At 47.0% G+C, this 19626-nt stretch overlaps 1 protein-coding gene across 9 annotated transcripts in view; it reads right to left on the reverse strand.

Moving 5' to 3' along the window:
- PHACTR1 (phosphatase and actin regulator 1) overlaps positions 1 to 19626 on the reverse strand; it is a 466583-nt gene that overhangs the window by 5430 nt on the left and 441527 nt on the right. For 6 of the 9 annotated variants that reach the window (XM_072945660.1, XM_072945666.1, XM_072945668.1 and 3 more), the window contains 2 exons: positions 6405 to 6460; positions 1692 to 1774 (listed from right to left, as the gene is read on the reverse strand). In XM_072945660.1, coding sequence (XP_072801761.1) covers positions 1692 to 1774; positions 6405 to 6460 — 139 coding nt within the window. The remainder of the gene's footprint in view (positions 1 to 1691; positions 1775 to 6404; positions 6461 to 19626) is intronic. The other 3 variants (XM_072945664.1, XM_072945662.1, XM_072945661.1) reach the window with 1 other exon arrangement.

Here is a 19626-nt window from a genome sequence, read left to right on the forward strand (position 1 = left end):
TATGGGTGTTTGGGGGTACCCACCCCTAGCATCACCCCTCCTAGGGGAGATGTGTGTGGGAGGAAACCCTCTTTTCTCGCCCCCTCCTGCCAAATCATTCAGTTAGTCAAGTTTTCCCCTAAAAAAATCATATACTCTTTTTTTAAATGGAGGTTCTAGGTATTGAACCCAGGACCTCTTGCATGCTAAGCATTCGCTCTACCACTGAGCTATACCTTCCCTCCAAAATTATATACTATTTTTAAAGAGATGAGAATTAAGTGCACATCCAAATCTTTTCCTATTACTAGTTTTTAGCAAGAAACCCTAAAGGTTAGGAGAATTTTGGGGTCCCAGCAATCAACGGCAATGAATTTTATGAAAATCAGATGAAAACATTTTTTTCTGAAATGTCTAGACCTTTCTGTGTCAGACGTGACAGGTTATCACCAGTCTCCTTTTGATGTCCTTGATATTTCAAGGACACACTTAGAACAATCTAATGCACCTCCCCTGGTCCTCCTCACTGCTCTGGCTCAGGAAAAGGGATGCCTGATGTCAAAGGCTAGGTGGCCTTAAGGATGTTAAGAGTCAGACTTGGACTGGAGTGGGGGCACCTGGCGGAAGTGAGGTTCCTTAACTCTTGTTCTGGTTTCCCACCGGGGGCCCCAGCCTGTCGCTGGCCTGCCAGGCCCTTGTTTCTCCTGTTTCTCTCAACTGGGGTGGCGTTTGGCTTGTCACCAGATGTCTGGGATGCTGCGAGGAAGATAAACTGTTGAGAATCGCAAATCACCTCCGCAGTAATTGGTATGGTATTTTAGGATCTCTGAATTTCTTCCTTTGCATAATATTTCCAGGGAGAAAGATCCATTAATAAACTTTTAAAAGATTAATTTTAATGGGTCTCTTAACTGTCTCTAAGCTTTGAGTATCCTTCTCTCAAGATGGTCACTGTAGGAGGCTGATTAAAAACACTAGTCAGGCAGAATACAGCATTTTATCTTACGTGTCATCAATTAAATTTGTCAACATCACCCAAGTAAGAATTTATTATCAAAGGGGCCACTTGTAGGATTAGATCCACTTGGTTCTACACCACATTTCCAAACCATCTATTTTGGGGGTTAAAAGTACACAAAAATTCTAGCTTTCTGCCTTTTATCTTTATCTAAGTGCTTCTCAAATATCTTCATTAGCTTTATCAGTACTTTTGGTCAGTACTTTTGGCATTTTCCTAATTCAGTACTTCAAACTGGATTTAGCATGAGAAACTAAATAGTTCTTAGGTAATAGGTTATGAACAGTATTAAAGGAGACAAGGAAAACATACTTTCCCAGGCTCATAGCAAATAACAGATATTTGAACTATTGATTTGGATGATGAATTTCCAACTGCTTGATGGGCTTAGAGTGAATTTTTAAAAAATAAATATTCACTGTAACTGAAGATACAAGGCACCTGACATTAAGTTGCTTGGAGGTAGGTCAGTGTCACAAAGTCTAGCAACACAGGATGTCACCATCCAAAAGGACTGAGGGTCATGAAGCTGACTTGACCTCTGTCCTCTGGAGAGGCCAGAGAGTTGTGCTCCGACACCCGAGGAGGGGGACCATTAACGTCACTCCCAAGGGCAGCTGCAAGGCCAACACAGAGCGCAGGAGTGGGGTCGGTCACCCCCTCCCCTCCCAGCTCAGCATAGAGAACGTCTTACCTTTCGAGTTAACCTCCTCTTGATTTCTCTTTTCTCCTCTTGTTCCTCTTGTTCATTCCGAGCTGAAACACACACAAAAGACGCTTTTGACGTTGGTAAGCAGTGTCCTGCTCAGGTGCACCCTCTGATCCTCTGCGGGTTCTAGGCCAAGCACCTACAGTTTGAAAAGGCAGGGAGAGTTCCCATCCCTTACCCTGGCCAGCCTTCTGCCTGTGGGGACACTTTCCAAACTGCCTGCACTGTTTCAAATTGGTGGTGAGCAAGCAGGTTGACCTTATTTTGTTTTCTTTATGTCACACGGGGTTCTGAGTCTCCAGGCAGAAATGCTGGGTTGAGGGAGTGGGGCCACAAGACAAAGAAGTTGGTCCTAAAAGAGTGGGTGCTGTCCGCATGACACGGGCATCTGGGGATTGGTGAGGCTCCCTTCTCTGGGTAAGACCTGGGCCTCACTCAGTGCTGCCTCGATCCTCACAGCGACTCACTGTGACGTGGCCCTTGTGTCTGGTGCCCTGCGCAGATGGAACAGAAGACGGGCCTGGTGGGGGCACCTGCCACCCGCTGCAGAAACAAAACGAGGCCCAGCTGACACCAAACACGAGGCTGGAAGTTCAAAATGCTCACCTTTTCCAAGCCCTGATTCCATTAATTCTTTGAATCTTCCAAGAAGTCCACAGAGCATGTGTGAGGCCACAGTGTGGGAGACAATTGCCTGCATTTGGACTCTTGAGGAGTGTCTTAGGCGAGCAGACTTCAGAGCTTAACCGTTCTCAGCTTAATATGTGGGGTGACTGACTCGTCAGATGTGTAAAGCACCGGAGGTGAGAGGGTCTGGGGAAGGGAGCAGAGATGCAGAGGGCAGAGGGTGGGTGTATTTAAGTCACTGGATGACATTCGGGGCATCACTTTCCTTCTGGGCTTTGGAATGGAACCTTGGATGCCAACATGACATTGTCTAGCTTGCGCACAATCATGAAAGTCAACCTGGGTCTAACGCCTCTGCTTCTCGTCTGCTGAACTGAGAACAGCATTTGTGAGCGGACACCACTCTGCGCTGGTTTTGGTACGGGCTGTACCAAAGAGGGCCCAGAGCACTTAATCCCTCGCTTTGAAATCACTGTTGTAAATGATGTTCCAATAACTCCCTTAACTTATCGTGTCAGCGTGCCCTCGCCGTTCCATCGACTCAGTATAGGACAGATCTTTAAAAGAGGGGCCTCTGTGCCTAGAAGTGGGGTCCCCCCACCCCTCCTTGCCAGCCCGACAGCAGCAACCACGACCACAGCCAACTCATACCGCAGGTGGCATCACCTCCCGCTAGAAGGAATGATGGTGCTTCAGAGCAGGACTCGGGCCCTCGAGTGATGCCCCCAGGGGCACAGTTTGGCTACTGTGACTGCCTGTGGGGATCAGGGTCTTAAATGAGGGCAGCACCTGAAATGCCCACAGCCTGCTGTGGGCCAGGGTCACTGGAGCCCCCTGCTGCATGCTCCACAGTGCCCCAGACCCCACGAGCTCCTTCCTTTGAACTTAAAAGGTCCTCCCTCCCAGAGTTCCTTTTATAAATGTGTGAATATCCCTTGGATAAAAGCCTGTTAAATTGGCCAGTCATTAATATCTTAGCATGAACTAACAGAGATACGCTGGGAGGCAGACAGCCAGACCCAGGAGAAGGGAGCCCCCACACAGCTGCATTTGCAGGCGGGAGGGAGAATGAAAGGAAAGGTCTAGGGAGGATGCTGAACGCCCAGGAGGTAGCTGCAGGGCACTGGGTTAAAATGCACAGACTCACAGAACATTAGGGCCAGGAGGGGCCCGAGAGACCACCTGGTCTACCGCCCTTGGTTTGGAAATGAGGCTACGAAAGCCCAGGGGAGTGGAGCGGTCGGCCACACGCTCGTGGCTAATTAGTTAGACAAACAGCCCAGCTCTTTTTCCTGCTGGAACACACTGCCTCTTCCCCCCAACACATTTTGCCTGGGACCAGCCCTCCTTCTCATTACAGGTTACTGGCCTCAGACTCCAGGCGGGGCCTCCCCATCCTACAGGACCCCTTCCAGGCTGTGGAAGTCGGCATCCTGCGATACAGCATGGAGCTGCCCTCTCCTGCTTGTGTCCCTGAGGTCCCTCTGAGGGGTGGAGGCCCCAACTACCACCTATGGAATCAATACCTTTAGTTCAAAGCCATTTATAAACCCAAGGTCATGAATTCTCAGGCACTGGGTACGGAGGCAACCCCATTGGGCAAGGGGGAGGGAGACCAGGGAGGGGCCAGAAGTCATCACCTGCTGCCACCATCAGAGGCTCATTATGTGCTCAGACCTGCACAGTGTCTCACTGGCTGCTGAACAGAGCAAGTGCTGCCTACAGGGCCCGGCAGCCTGGGGCTGGAAGGCGGGCCAGGCTCTCAAAGCCCCACCGCCCAGCCTCTCCGCCTCTGCCTACCTCTCTCCTGCCCCTTAGAGGAGTGGTTCATCCTGTGATTTAGAGCCCAATTAACCTGAGACTATATCACTGGCTATTTTCTGAGACCACTAAACACTTCTTGTTTAACAATCACAATAGATTTAAAACAGAAAGAAAAACATATTTAGGAAAACAAAGTTCCAGAATGCAGGGGTGCAAAAAAAAAAAAAAAAAAAAAAGAACCAACAAGAAAAACGAGCTCATTTCCATAAAGCTCTGAAACTCTGGAATGCTGGCCCTGCTTGAATTTGGTCAGGTGGTTCTTTAATCTGCACCTATTTGGATAGGACAAGGAGGAAGGGAACAGAATGAAAGGGAACCGGTGGGAACATTCTTAAAAGCCCTCTGCTCCCCTGAACCTGAGCCCCCCAGCTTACTAGATGCAAGGAATGGTCTCTGAGACCCGAGCATCTTTCTGGAGGGCGGGAACAACCTAACTCCAAGGACCAGCCCGGCGTCTCCCACGGATCCGGGTGAGCCAGACATGGGAGCCGGCGCCTTCAGGAAGCCAGGTGAGCAGGGGTTCTGGGCCATCTCTTTCCGACGCCCTTGCCCTTGCCGAGAGGAGTGCTGTCTTCTGAAACCTGAGCAAGTCCCCAGAAGGTTTCAGCTCCTTCACGTCTGAGAGTCAGCTCAGGGGCCACAGGCACCGTGCGGCCCCATCGGTAAACTGTCCAGAGGTTCCTACCGAAGACAGCGGGTCCGTGTGAGGCACGCGTGGGGCTGGGGGTGAAGCCGCAGGGGAAGAAGGAAGTACGGCCACCTGATTTCTCTTTTTAGGAATAAACGGTCACTTCCTATTTTTCTTTCGCTAACAGTGGAAAGCTGATAACCTGTCAGGTACCAGGGTGGGGCAGAAAGGGAGACGCCACAGATGCCAAATGCTTCCCTGACCAGGAGCACCTCCTGCAAGAGTTCTGACTCTGTTTCACGGCCTGTTAAACCTTATAGACTTAAAGCCTCCCCCCAAGCCCCCCCCCCCCCCGTTAGAAAGCGTGTAATCCTACACACAGCTTCCTAGACATCTGGAAATGGGAGGAGCCCGGAGGGCTGAGGGAGGCCAACGCTGAGGGCGACCTCCGCTGAGAGGTGTGGGAGCGGCCTGCGCAGGGGCGGGATGCTGGGGCGGGCGGCGGGGTGCTCTGGGGGGCTGTGGGCCCCGCACCTCCCCCACGGCCTTCCTGGTGCCACGCCACGGCTCCTCACCCTCAGCGAGCCATCTGATGCCGACCAAGTCACAGGCCACAACGAGGAAGGGGCGAAAAGTAAAATCAAGAACGCCTGGGCTTAGTCTAAGTGGAAATACCCAGCCACGCAGCGCGAGGCCTCACGTGACTGGCGCGCGTGTGTGCGGGTCTGTGCTCACGTGCGCAACACAGCAGCTCTGTGAAACTCTGCGTAGCTTCTGTTTCTCTTTTCTGGAGAGAAATTAGAAAGGGATGGGTGTGTGGGGAGAAAGGTCACGAATTAACCTAAAAATATTATCTGTTGACCATCTTGAGAGCGGTGCTGGTCAGAGTGTAGCAATGATGGAACTGACATGGACAGACAGGTTCTTTTTAATGACTGTCTTTCTCCCCCTAAACTGGGGCATACCAGTGTCCATGAGATTTCTTTCAGTATTTTTTAAATATACATTTTAAGCACCAAATGGATTTTCTGGACCTATTCAAATATCTCTGTGTTCTGACCCAAAACAGAGACCTGTTAATTTTTTTCTGCCCACAAATAGAGTGACAGCGAGTGTTTTTCTGACTGAGAGCATGGGGAGGCACACCAGCGGCCAGCTGTGGGAGCCCTGAGCCAGGACATGAGATTTTCACCTGCAAATGCCTTCTTAGACTTTAACGCTCAGGGAGGAGGCATTTTATCAACAGCAGCCAGCGGCCGTGGAAAGCTGTGTTTTCTGGTCCCAGTTTTCAAATGGCTACTTGCCTTCTTTTAGCCATCAGTATAGCATTTGCAGTTTCTAAGCCAATTTGAGTTTCAAGGTGACCCCAACCCTCATTTAATAATAAGTCCTCTCTCTCAAATGTTTCAGCCTCTGCAGACCTCGAGCTCCTCGTGAACTTAGTGGATTCAGATTTCTTTCTCTGTTCTGGATTTTCTAGCATATGGGGATAAAGTTTCCACCACCAGATTCTCAGTCATTTCCACACGAGCACACGGAAGAAACCTTGTGGCCTCCAATCAAACAACAACCAAAGCCACCGCAAAGCACCAGCACTTGCCGTGGGCTCAGTCACTTACGTTTCAAAATGTTCCTCTGCTCCAACTCCTCTGCAGTTGGCCTCTGGCTCAGTCGCCTGCGGAAAAAATCCAGGAAAAGTTTTTGGACCATATCATACCCTCCTCGGGTCATTAAGCTCCCCGGCCGTCGGAGATACATGAGACTGGGTTGGTGGCTGGAGTTCTTGTTCCATCCTGTGCTCTGAAGGACTGACTCTCACCACCAACGCCTCCTCAGTTCCTCAATTTCAACCCCAGGAAAGGCACCGACGTGATGTCACGTGCCGCTGACCCTCCCCCTTCCTCGGCCCCTCCCCAGCCCTGCAGGCAAGCGGACTCTTCCCACAGAAGTCCCTTTCTTTCGTTGCGGTGGCCTCCTAACTTAGGGAGCGTGGCCTCTGCCTTTCTCCCCCGACCCTGAGGCTAGAGCTTGCTTCTCGCCTTGTTTGTGCAGGCCCAGTTAGAACACAAAGAGGCTCGTGGCCCTAGGGAGACAGGAGAGAGCATGCCTGTCTGCAAAGAACAATAGCTGCTCTTCTGGTCCCCACCCATCGCCACCAAAGCCTTATTAGACGTGGGATGACAAATGGCCAGGAACAGGAATGACACTCCTGTTGCTGGCATGGAAGTATCCATAACAAGTGAACACCACAGCCAGGACGTGAACCTGGTACGCACAAGGGCAGGGGGTGGGCGCCACACAGTGACAGAAGTCGCCAGAGAATGGGGAGGGTGCCCAAGAGTGCCTGTGTGTTCTTAGATGCTTTTGTGGATCTGACTGCAAAGGTAAGGAACACAAAAGCAAAAACAAACAAGTGGGACCGTATGATTCTTAAAAAGCTTCTGCACAGTGAAAGAAACAGCCATCAAAACAAAGAGGCAAACTACTGGATGGGAGGAGATAATTTCAAGTCATATATCCAGTAAGGGGTTAATACCCGAAATATATAAGCAACAAATACAACTTAACAACAACAACAAAAGGAAACAACTGGATTAAAAAACAGGCAGGAGATCTGAGTAAAGACATTTCCGAAGAGGACATATAAAATGGCCAATAGGCACAGAGAACAAGGTTCAACATCACTAAGTATCACAATGCAAATCAGAGCCACAATGAGATATCACCTCGCACCTGTCAGAATGGCTATTCTCAGGGAGAAAAAAGAAGTAACAAGTGTCGGTGGATGTGAAGAAAAGGGAACCCTCATACATTGTTGGTGGGAATGTAAATTGGTGCAGCCACTACGGAAAACAGTATGGAGATGCCTCAAAAAATTAAGAATACAACTACCCTATGACCCAACCATTTCACTTCTGGAACAGGAAAAGTCTTAATTCAAAAAGACATTTGCACCCCCATGCTCTCTGCACCATTATTTACAACAGCCAAGATATGGAAGCTACCTCAGTGTCCACTGATGGATAAATGGATAAAGATAATGTGATAGATATACACAGTGGAATACTACTCAACCATAAAAAAGGATGAAATCTTGCCATTTCCGACAACATGGGGGGACCCTGAAGGTATTATTCTGTGCGAAATAAACCAGACAGAGAGATAGCACATGATTTCACCATGTGGAATCTAAAGAACCCCTAACCTAATGAACAAAACAAAAACTCACAGGTACAGAGATCAGATTAGTGATTACCAGAGGGGAAGGGGGTTTTGGGGGTGGGTGAAATGGGTCAACTGTATGGTGATGGATGGTAATAGACTGGTGGTGATGATCACACTGTAGTGCATACAGATGTCAAATTATACTGCTGTACCCCCTGAAACTTACATTAAAAAAGGGGGAGAACTACACGCCCAGATGCAGGTCCAGGAATGGTCACACGATGGGCCTCAGTGTCACAGAGACACCTGCATTTTTTTTTTATAGAGACATTCTGTATTTTTGAGGCTCTTGGAAATTATTTAGCAACCCTGCAATTATTCAGCATTCTGCTTCCCCCACTGGGATGTGGTGTGTGTGAAATGAGAAAATTGTGGAAGGAGCTGGAGGCTGCTCAGAATCCTCCAATGGGACTAAAGGGTAGAAAAGACTGCCGTCCTGGCAGCAGGGGTGGTAGCCCCTCCCCAAACACCGGCAGCTGGTGTCTACGGTCAGCAAGATGTTTACATCATGGACTCTGAAGACAGACTGAGAGTGAAAATCAACAGTCCACAGAGTCATCAGATTGATAAGAACATGTTCACATTCATTACTCATTTTCTTCTCAGAACATCCCGTGAAGGCATTATTTACCCCTGCTGCTAAGAGCCAGCTGTGTATTCGGAGATTCACAATCCTTGTTGTTCTAAATGTAAACTCAGCAGTCCTTGCGTCCTTTCTAAAGCTGCATTCTCAGACTGCAGGGGGAAACTTGTGGTTACTCGACTGAGCAAGCTGGTGTCATGGGTCTGGAATGCAGCTCCGGACTCCACTTAGAATGAATGTCTTAGAGGCTCTGCCTCATCTTTCAATTTATTTTCCCCAGGAATACTGGTTTTTGTTTTGTTTTGGTTTTTTGTAGGGATGCAGAGCCCCCTTTATGGGACCATTTGGTAAAACCCAGGCTTTACACGAAGCTAAGGTTTGGAGCAGTAAGTTCTGAAGAAGCCCTCCAGATTCAAGGTTGGAGCTTGCATCCCCGAAGTGGGGCCAGCGGTTTGGAATCTCACGCCCAGAAGTGTCTGCAGGATGTTCGCTCACTGGCTTGTGCTCCTCGACTCCATGACCAGATGCGCTGCCTGGTTCTGGGCTGGCCTTTGTTTTTCTTATGGGTCATACTCGGACGCGACAAAACAATGAGTGACTGAACAATCACGAGAGAAAATTCTGTTAACTAGGCAGACTTACCATCAGACACACGTAATTTCAAACGAGGCCCTGTATTTACGTTTCCTTTCTCCTGAAAGGGTCTGAGCACACGCAGGGAAATCACAGCTGTAAAACGGAGCCGAGCCCTCCCGAAGGGTACGTGCTATAAGTAGCTGTTTTGACTTTGAAAATGTGATTCGGCAGGAAAACGATATTGTGGCATGATGACAAAGCGCTAACAGCTCAGGAGTCAGGGAATCTGGGCTCAAACCCTGGCTCTGCTCTCAATCTGCTTTTCTTGGACAAGGTATTGGACCCGCTCAGCCCTACGTTTTTCCCTCTGCCAATAATAGGTAGTAATTTAATAAGCAAACGCTGATTTAATGCCTAAAATGTGCGGGCATGGTTCTAAGAGCTGCATATATGTTAACTCATTTCATCTTCAGATCAGCCTCGTGAGGCAGGACGCTGGACGCGTCATGGAAGCAGAGTAAGAAGATGGGTGTGGCCAGCGAAGAGACCTGAGGGCAGCTGAGAGGTCAGACGGGGCCTAAAAGAGCTGCCCCCTGGGCTCAGCCCTGGGGAAGTTGTCAGTGACCTCCCCCAGAGCTCTTCCCGAGGGGCGATGAGGACAGAAGCCAGGACGGCGTGGTTGGGAACAGGGGGGAGAAAAGGGACACCAGCAGCCTGGAGGACTCTTCCGGGAAGCCTGGCTTTGAAGGGGATGAGAGAGAACCGGTGGTGAAGGAGGCTCTGGGGAGATTCTTACTCTTTTGTGGGAAGAGACTGACCATGTTTAATGGGAAGAATTCAGATGTGGCGGTGGCGGTGGTGAGAAGCTAAGTATATTAGGAGGGAGAAGTCTCAACTGATGGTGCAGGAGTCCTGAGAAGGCAGGAGGGGTTGGGACTTAAGGGACAGAGAAGACTTTATCTTTCAAATGGAGGGGGGAGAGCTCTTTACCGTGACAGGAGGATGCAGGAAAGAGGGTGTTGTACAGAGGTCTGTATGTTTGGTACTGGAATTAATAAGGGAGTTCCTAATGGATGGCTTTTACTTACTCTTTCAAAGTAGACTAGAAGAAAGATGACTTAAATTAGTTTAAAATACTATCTTTCTTTGTGGGATCTGCCTTTAAACAGAGCCAAATGCACCAAGAAAAGGGATAAAGCTGCAGAATTCTAGCCGTCAGAATTTTAGGGGAGCACCCAGGGCAGCCTGCCATCTTCACCAAGTAAAGCAGCCATCTGCTTGGTTCCTTTTAGGATCTACCTTGTGCAGAAGTGTTGGTTCATAGAAAGCAGAAGAGCAGAGTACAATTACTGTATTAATGAAGTGGTCAATTTTACGCATAATCCCAAGGAGCTAATAATTACAAGAATAAAAGCAGAGATGCCCTCTGAATGCACTGCATGTGTTACACTGTCCTCATCTTGAGGGCAGATGCTAGTCATCTGATTTAGACTAACATTTCATTAAAAAATTTCCTGCCTAGGTATTTAGATATGACCATTCCAATACTAAATGACACAGGAAACCTTTTTGGGAGTTAAACTTTTATATAAGATGAATTAACCAAAAGTAAAACTTGAACGTCCTCTCAAGTGATCTATTCAAATAGCTTTGTTGTTATATACACGACCCTGCTTGATACAGCGTCTCTGAGCAGCAAAATTGTTTCCATGCCTCAAATGATTCCTTCTTTACCATGGACCGTGGCTAAGTGATTTCCATTTACTGTGAACTGAAAAGTCACTGACTTCCATTTAAATGCTACTTGCCTTCAATAGCCAACTATGAGCCTTCTGTTTTCTTTCAAAAATGTAAGAATGGATCTTATTTTTTTATGAGTCTGAACAACACCATGTAGACCACTGACCATAAGAGAAAAGCAAACACACTAACATTTTTCTGTGAAGCAAACCCACCAACCCCAAACAAATGGCACTTCGGCGCCGGCGTTGGCAGATTACTAGTGAGCGCAGCGGCAAGACGTTTTAAATGTATGCAGAGCAGAGGAGAGCTGTCTTTGTGCACTGCAGCATCTCCCCAGAGAAGTGACACAACCCTTAGGTTTTGCTGGTCTGACTCGACGCCGACCAGGATTCGTTCTGCTGCACGGACCTAATGAGCCTTCTGCAGGCTTTGGAGCAGCAAGGTCACAGCTTTTATGAGTATTTACAACTGCCTGTTGTTTTGCAAGCCCTGATTTTAAAGTGTGGATCTCTGAAGCTGAATCTGCCATTTCAGGAGAAAAAGAAAAGTAGAACTGACTTTGATTTGCTGCATCTCAGCCCCAGAGGGAGGGAGGTACCTGCCTTTTCAGACAGATGGAAAGAGAAAATGCAAAGGCGCCTGTGCACAATGAGAAAAAGCAAAGTCCTCTTTCCTAAGGCAGGGGGAGAAGGGGGTCTCCCAGCAGACGCCCTAGGCGGGAAACGGAACAAGTGGAGATGGACTTGCTCGGGGTAGGCGGAAGGAGAGAAGCACTGAGTTGTCCCCTGCACCTCCTTTGGAATTCTTTCCTCGGAACCTGTCAGTGCCATGAGGGCTGGGGCATTTCTGTCGGTCATCACTCCACCCCCAGGTTCCTAGGAGACCACTGAAAACGTAATGGATGCTCATTTAGTGATTGACCCAGATCCTACCAGTTCTGATGCCACACGTGCTCCTTGCACGATCTCTTCAACACTTACGACTTCAGTTAGCATTCGCATGCCAATGACGCCAAAATCTATACCTCCAGGCGTAATTTTGAGTCCCAGACCACCTTTCCCAACTGCATTCTTATATTTCCACAGGCCATCAAACTTCAAGGGTCTCAAATGAATTAATTCATCTTCCCCTCCTGTCTAGGTAGTTTTGCCAACTGGACAAATTATTTTGTCCACCAATCCTATCCCCACCCTGCAGTAAGCTGCCCAGGAAACTGGAAAGTATCCTCTCTGTACTTCACCCTTAGCGGCCAATCAACCATCAAGTCCAAAACATCTTTCATTCCACTGCACCACCGCCCCCTCAGGAAGGCAGGCCACCAGCATCTCTCCCAGGTGCAGCCAGCCTAATGGCTTCCGCCCCAGGCAGCATGGTCTTTCCAAGGGGTAAATCTAATCACTTCACCCCCAGCTTGAAAGCAACACACACCTTTCCAGCACCTGCAGCAAGGAGTCAAAACACCCAGTGTCCTATGAGGATCTTCGTGATCTGGCTGCTTGCCAAGCACCTCCCCCATCCCGTCCTTTAGATGGAACCACTGCCTCTTGGTTCCTTCCAGATTTGCATGCCCTTCCTTATATCTAAATATTCTTTCTCTTCCTCTTTGTCTGGCTAACTGACAATAATCCCCAAGAACTGCAGCTTAAACCTCAAGTGTCACTTCCTCTGTTCACTAGCCTTTTGGTGAAGGTGCTTCTACACTGTGTATCCACAGTCCTGTATCTTCTGGATCCCGGTACTTGTCATACATCCATTATTGCCCATATTGTCCACTGGAGCCCAGGGCTTCAGCTTTGTAGGGCGGGGCCGTGTCTGCCCCCCAACCCCAGGGGTGCTTCGTGAGCAGATGACCTGGGCAGGTGCACGGAAACCCCCACTGAGAAGGGCCCTGTGCTTGTGGTTTGATGTTCCTGAGGTCTCAACAACCCGTCACAATCTGCCTTCTGTCTACAACACTCTATCATGCAGGAATGACTCCCCCCGACCCTGGGGCATTTGGAAACGTCTGGGGATGTTTTTGGTTGTCACCACTGGGGAGGATGCTGTTGGCATCTCTACCAGGTAGAGTCCAGGGTCGCTGCCAAACATCTTACAAGGCACAGGACAGCCCCCTCAAGAATTACTCAGTCCGAAGTGTCAACAGTGCCAAGGCTGAGAAACTCTGCTCTACTGCGTCCCCTCTCGCCAAAGTCATTGATGACTTAAATGCCAAACGCAGTGGCCTGTGCAGAGCCTTCATGTTATATGACCTTTACCATATGACACTTTCGACTAACAGCAACTTCCTGAAGCTTTTCCCTCCCTAGGTTTTTAGAGATCTCACATCTTCTTTTCCCACCTCCTTAGTTCCTGCTTCTCAGCAGGTTTCATGAAAGATGAGAGCACCAGAGATGCCCTCTCCTTCAGGGACAGGACTGTGTACACCAGTGATCAGCACAAGTCCATTACCTGACAGGTGTGGGACCTCAGATGAGCTGGTGTCCCTCTCTGAGCCTCAGCCTTTTCATCCCTGAGCGATGGAGCAGAAGGAATCCTCAGCTGCCAGCCTCTGTCAGACTACCTTGAAGAAATAAGGCTACCTTATTGCTGTGCCCAAGGGGGTGACTAGAACTCTTGGCTTGCGGGACAGCCTTCCTGCCACTGGAGAGAGGCCTCTGGGGAGGGTAAGCAGCAGTTGGCTTTTATCCCTCAGTTCCCTGTCCTCTATCTTTTCTTGTGCAAATGAGGCAGCACAATTTTTAAAGCTGTTGATCCATGCACCCAACTCTTTCCAGAAATTTCTCAACCCTGCCCCCCCATCATCTTTCCCCTTAAGCTATTAACAAACAGCCTGGCTACTGCATAAGAAAGAGCACAGACTGGGGAAAATGGACTGGGATTTGGAGCCCTGCCTCCTGACTTACCTCTACCATTAGCCAGAGGCTCCGCTGGGCACATCACACTGCTTCACCTCTCTGCACCCGAGTTTTACCATATGACAAATGGCCGTAACAACAACCCAGCCTGCCTACTGCATACAAGTGCTGAGAACCGAAGGACAAGATGTGAAAGTCCCCTTTAAAAATAAGTATATAGTGCTGCTATGTACATTGGAGTGCATGTCTGTTTTTGAATTAGAGTTTCCTCTGGATACATGCCCAGGAGTGGTATTGCTGGATCATATGGTAAGTCTATTTTTAGTTTTTTAAGGATTCTTCATAATCTTTCCATAATGGCCGTGCGAAACAACATACCCATCAACAGTGTAGGAGGGCTCCCTTTTCTCCACACACTCTCCAGCAATAGCCAAGACTTGGAAGCAACCTGAATGTCCATGGACAGATGAATGCATAAAGAAGTTGTGGTATGTTTATACAATGGAATACTATTCAGCCATAAAAAGGAATAAAATAATACCACTTACAGCAAAATGGATGGACTTGAAGACCATCATACTAAGTAAAATAAGCCAGAAAGAAAAAGGAAAATACCATATGATATCACTTATATGTTGAATTTTAAAAATTGAGACAAATGAACTTACTTATAAAATAGAAACAGATTCATAGACATAGAAAACAAACTTGCAGTTACAGGGGCGGGGGCAGAGGAGTGGGGGTGGAGGGATATATTGGGAGTTTGGGATTTGAAGATACAAATTACTATATATAGAAATATAGGTCGTACTGTATAGCACAGGGAACTATATCTAATACCTTGTAATGGCTTATAATGAAAAAGAATATGAAAAGGAATGTATTTATACATGTACCTGGATCACTATGCTGTACATCAGAAATTAATACCAGAAATGAATGTTGGAAATTGACTATACTTCAATAAAAAATAATAATAATTAAAAAAGAAAAAATAAAAATAAGCATAAAGCGTGATACGTTAACTCGAAAAAAAGCCTCTCACCTCAACTAGATAAACAGGTTACTCTTAAGAGAGAAATGATTTTGGCTTTATTCACTGGAGGCCATAGCCCCACTGTGAAGCCCCACGGCAAAGATAAAGGACTGCAGGTAATGATCAGGAAAAACACTGAAATGATGCTGATCACTGAACTGAACACTGAAATCAGTTTGGGAATACCAGCGAACTGGGTGTGTTGCTCGTGGCATCAAACTCATTAAAAAAACAATAATTAGTACAAAGACTGAGCGCCTACATAGTGCATACGTTTGGTGTTACTAGGATTCCTAGACATAAGGCTCAAAACTAGCAATCAGGAAGACCACCTTGAAAGAGTATCTGAACAGAAATTAAGATAGTTAATGAAGTTAACCTAAGAATATAATCATCTCAATAAAGCCGTGTTTACATGAAGAAACAATCAAAGGAAATGCTAAAACAACGTGATGTCAAAGGATAAGGAATATGGGAATAAAAACTAATGTCCACTCTTCTACCACTTTAAAGTGACTCAGGAGATTTGGTCCCCTGTAGTTTAATCTTACCCGTCTATCCATCCATCCGTCTGTCTGTGCATGTGTACATCTATCCATCTTTCTATTCATGCGTGAGACTGTCCATCCGTCCATGTATTCATCCATCCATCTGTGCATGCATCTCTCCATCTATCCATCCACCCACCCATCACATACCAGACACTGGTCTAGGCCTTCAGTTAGAGCTAGTTATAACAGCTAACAATATTACCAAGAATGACTGTGTGTGGATGATAGAATAAAGTTCAAATATACACTGTGTTTTATCCTTAGCCTCTTCTCAAAACATAAGATCTGAAATTTGATCCTTGCTTTTTTTTTTTTTTTTTTGGTAAATCCTTCAATAGATAGCTCTACTGCATTTCTGTTGTAAAAGTTAACATTCTCCCCGGAAACACAAAACTATTTTTTTCCATCAGAGTCTTCAGCAAGTTTAATATGATCTGCTAAGAGGTCAAGGTAAAAGACTAAGACTGAGGCAAAACTAGCGCGTCAGCACCGCCCCAATTACCACACCTCACTAGTCAAGTGGGAACAAATATCCTCAAGTTGTGGCTTGCTGCTCATCCCTGGTCCTCTCCCTATAGCGTTTTGTCTTTCTTCCTAATCTCTGCTAACTCCATGGTTTCCGAGTCAGTGGCTCTCAACCTTGCAGCACATTAGAATAACCTGTGTTACCTTAAAAAAAGCTAATGGCGGGGCCACACTCTGGACCAGTTAAATCATAATACATGGGGGGGGGCAGAGCTTGGGCACTGATACATACTTTTGTTTTTAAAGTTTACTTTTTAAAAATTATTTTTTAATTTTAATTTATTTTTTATTAAGTATAGCTGATTTACAATGATGTGTTAGTTTTAGGTGATACGTACTTTTTCAGGCTTCCCAGGTCATTTCTCGCAGCAGCTGGGAACTCACTAGCCATGCCAATTCCTGGGCTCCAGTGGAACTGAATCAGAAAGCCTGGGGGTGGAACCCAGCAGCCTGTGTCGCTTTAACACAGGACATGGGCCCACAGGGGTCTTCAGACTTGCCCACACACTGAAGTGTGAGAACACGGACGGTATTATAAAGCACCGGAGGAGGCTGCTTTAGCAGCTGGGGGAAGGTGGGGGTGGGCAGAGACGAGGCAGGTAGGTAAGTTTAGAGAGCGTGTGAGGATTTGGAGGAATTCTGTATATCCTGAAAAGGGTTTAGTCATTAGTAACTTTACTGAAATGAGGAAGATGATCGAGAAATCAGGGGAGAAATGGAGTGGGCAAGATGCTAGTCTCCATATACAAGGCGAAGAATTGAGATCTATTTTCTATCTTACGGAAATAAAATCTTGAAGAAGTTAGGGGCCATAATTTAGACAAATGAGTTTAATATTTAGTATTTATTTCACTTTAATTCCACTGAATTCAGTATGATTCCTCAGATCTGTTGAACATTTTCCAGATAAGTGCCAGGTAGGTGGAAATTAAAGAGATGAATCTGATGTGTAATAAAACTGGAATTAGAGATGTGTTAGTTTCTTGGCCTCGAGGAGCTAAGAAGTAGGTCTTTTTTGGTTCCAAACTTACCTCCTGTCTTAACTCATTGCATTTGAGAGCTTCCCACACACTGAACACTTTTTCATGTAAAAATAGATAAGCAGGCTATGGCATTATTGGTTCTTATGCACAGTGAAAAATTAGTTCATCTCATTTGTCAGTTCTGACTGTTTGACAGAGGATGCCTAGAGCTCTGTGTTAAGAAGGATTCTGAAGCCTGTCCACATCTTTGTAATTAGTTCTATTGTAAATAAACCCTCCTCCAGTAATCATAATGAACGCACTGCCTATCTCCTGTCAGATCCCTGATGGATAGGAAGATCATGGTAAGGAAAGTCTTTCTTTTTGATGAAGCTATTGAGATTTGAGGTACTGAGAAATACCAGAGGAGGACACCCTGGCTTTGCTAGTCAGATAAACATACCAATTCTGGTGATGAGCAGAGTGACAGATGACAATCTCATTAGACTGTCTCCGTACCATTTCTCGTTAAGGGTGGGGACTCAAACTGGGGACAATACTCCAACCAAGAGGAAAAAGTCAAGAAAAAGATTCAGATAACTTACACACAATATTTCCTACGTCAAACACATTATCTCCAATGTTTGCAAATTACCCCAATTACTTCAGGGAGTCCCCAATTATGTCCTCAGAACAAGTCCTGTCATTACCAAAGGGCACTGGCAGATTTCGTCCTTTTATGCCTTAGCCCCTTCAGCGCGGACTCTTGCCTTCACTGCTGGAAAGGGCACCTGACAACGGCTGTTGCTGAAGGACGCCTGCCCAGAGTGAGGGCACAGCTGACTTCCCGCAAGAAAGAAGACGTCTTGTCAGACCCAGAACACGCCTACCAAACAGGCTTACAGCCATCTGAATCTCAGCCAAAGATCCGATCTAGGCCCAAGCAGGAACTGCTATGCACGGGCATCTGGACAGCCTTCTCTTAACTCGAGCCTTAGCGAGGTGTCCCTGTACTTACTGTCCCCGCTTCTTTAAAGAACGCTGCTTCTGGTGAACAGACCTCTGCAAGAAGGACAAAAAGTGATTCAAATGAAAAGCAGAAGCTCTGGGGGTCACTGCTGAGTGACTGTCCTGGACAAGACTGTGGGTAGGTTGACTTGCACGGTCTAGACCACATGAAAATGTCACAAGCAAACAGTTAACTTACTCGTCCCCTCATTTCATTCACAAAACACTGTGGGTCCAGATGTCCCAATGTCTTGCTGTGCTGGGCTTCAATAAACAACATATCCAACCCTCGATTACTTTCCAAAGCAAGGCAAGGGATGAAGAGTTGGAAGTGGGGCCCCGGGATGCCTTCTCCCATGCCCATGCTCTGACTGTGACACCCGGACGACCCCAGGAGCGACAGAGTATGTGCAGCCCATGCTCTTTTCATGTTCACCCCACAGGCCAGTCCCTCGTCTTGGGGCCATCAGCACCTCCCAGAGAGAGGCTGAAGGGGCTTATGTGAGACAGAAGCTGGGAGACAGGTGCCAAGACCTGGAGACAGAAACAAAGAGCCTCAGACGCTCGAGTGGTGGGGGTTTTGGTCACATTATTTTGCAAAGTTTTCTATAATTATCTTTTGTTAAAGGTCTCATTTCCATACTGTTTCCTGATCGATGACCTCACAATTTTAGCACAATATTTCATTTTAAAAATCAATAGCCCCAAAGAACGAAAGAGTGGTGAAGAATGTCGTTATTCTCATTAGACTATAAGCGCGTTCCCATGGCCTGATAATGTTTCACAAAATACATACAAATATATCATGCAACAAAGAGACATCACTCCACTCACGCACTCACATCTTTTCTTCCCCAGCAGCAGGTCGATTTTAGGACTGTGTAATCAGTTTGGATTTGTATTTTTGCGTTTTTTGAAAATCTATTTGTTAACTCTCAAAGAACCAGGAAAGATGGAGTTCTAATACTGGAATGGGTTTATCTGACCAGGGAAGTATCTGTAAGATGGGAAAGGCGAAGAGGAAAAAGAACATAAAAATGGAGTGTGACATGGTTGCTTCAACAGACTTTACCCTGACCACACAGAAAACAAATAGGAATGATTTTCACTAAATTCTTGGCCTTATCTTCGCAACGGATTGGGAGAGAGATGGCTTGTAAGAAGAGACTGTATCCCCTCAAGTATGTTCGCCAGAAGAGGCCAGGAACACATAGCACGTGTGTAGCGCAGGATCCTTGGCTCCCAGCCTGGTGGACGGTAGTCAGTATCCTTGACTCTCCTGTGTACGTGTGTACGTTTGTGTGTGTGTATAAACATACACATTTCCTTTTTTGTGTATGTGTATACATATGTATAGATGTAAGTGTGTGTGTGTGTGTGTGTATATATATATATATATATATATAAATATATATATAAAATTTCCTTTTCTCCCCTCATCTCCTTGCATTCTGTCCACATCGGATACCCAGCACACACACACCTCCCCCCACTCTCTCGCATGTGCACCTGGATGTGTGAAGCCACAGGGAACTCAAAAGACCCAGCAGCACCAGCAAATGGGCATGCAGCTTCTCCACGCAGAAATGCCCCAGCAGGAGCCCAGGGAAAACGTGGGCAGAATCCGTTAGTAGCCCTGGGCCGGGACTGCCTGAGCCTCGCCGGCATTACCAGCGAAACCAGTTCCTGAGGTGTGAAATAAACACCCACCTCTGTCCCGAGGGGAAGGGCTGACTGTAGAACCTTCCCCCGCACCAGGCGTGATCCCCCCTTTCCG

This window comes from Vicugna pacos, chromosome 20 (genome assembly GCF_048564905.1).
Source record: "Vicugna pacos chromosome 20, VicPac4, whole genome shotgun sequence".
Lineage (NCBI taxonomy): Eukaryota > Metazoa > Chordata > Mammalia > Artiodactyla > Camelidae > Vicugna > Vicugna pacos.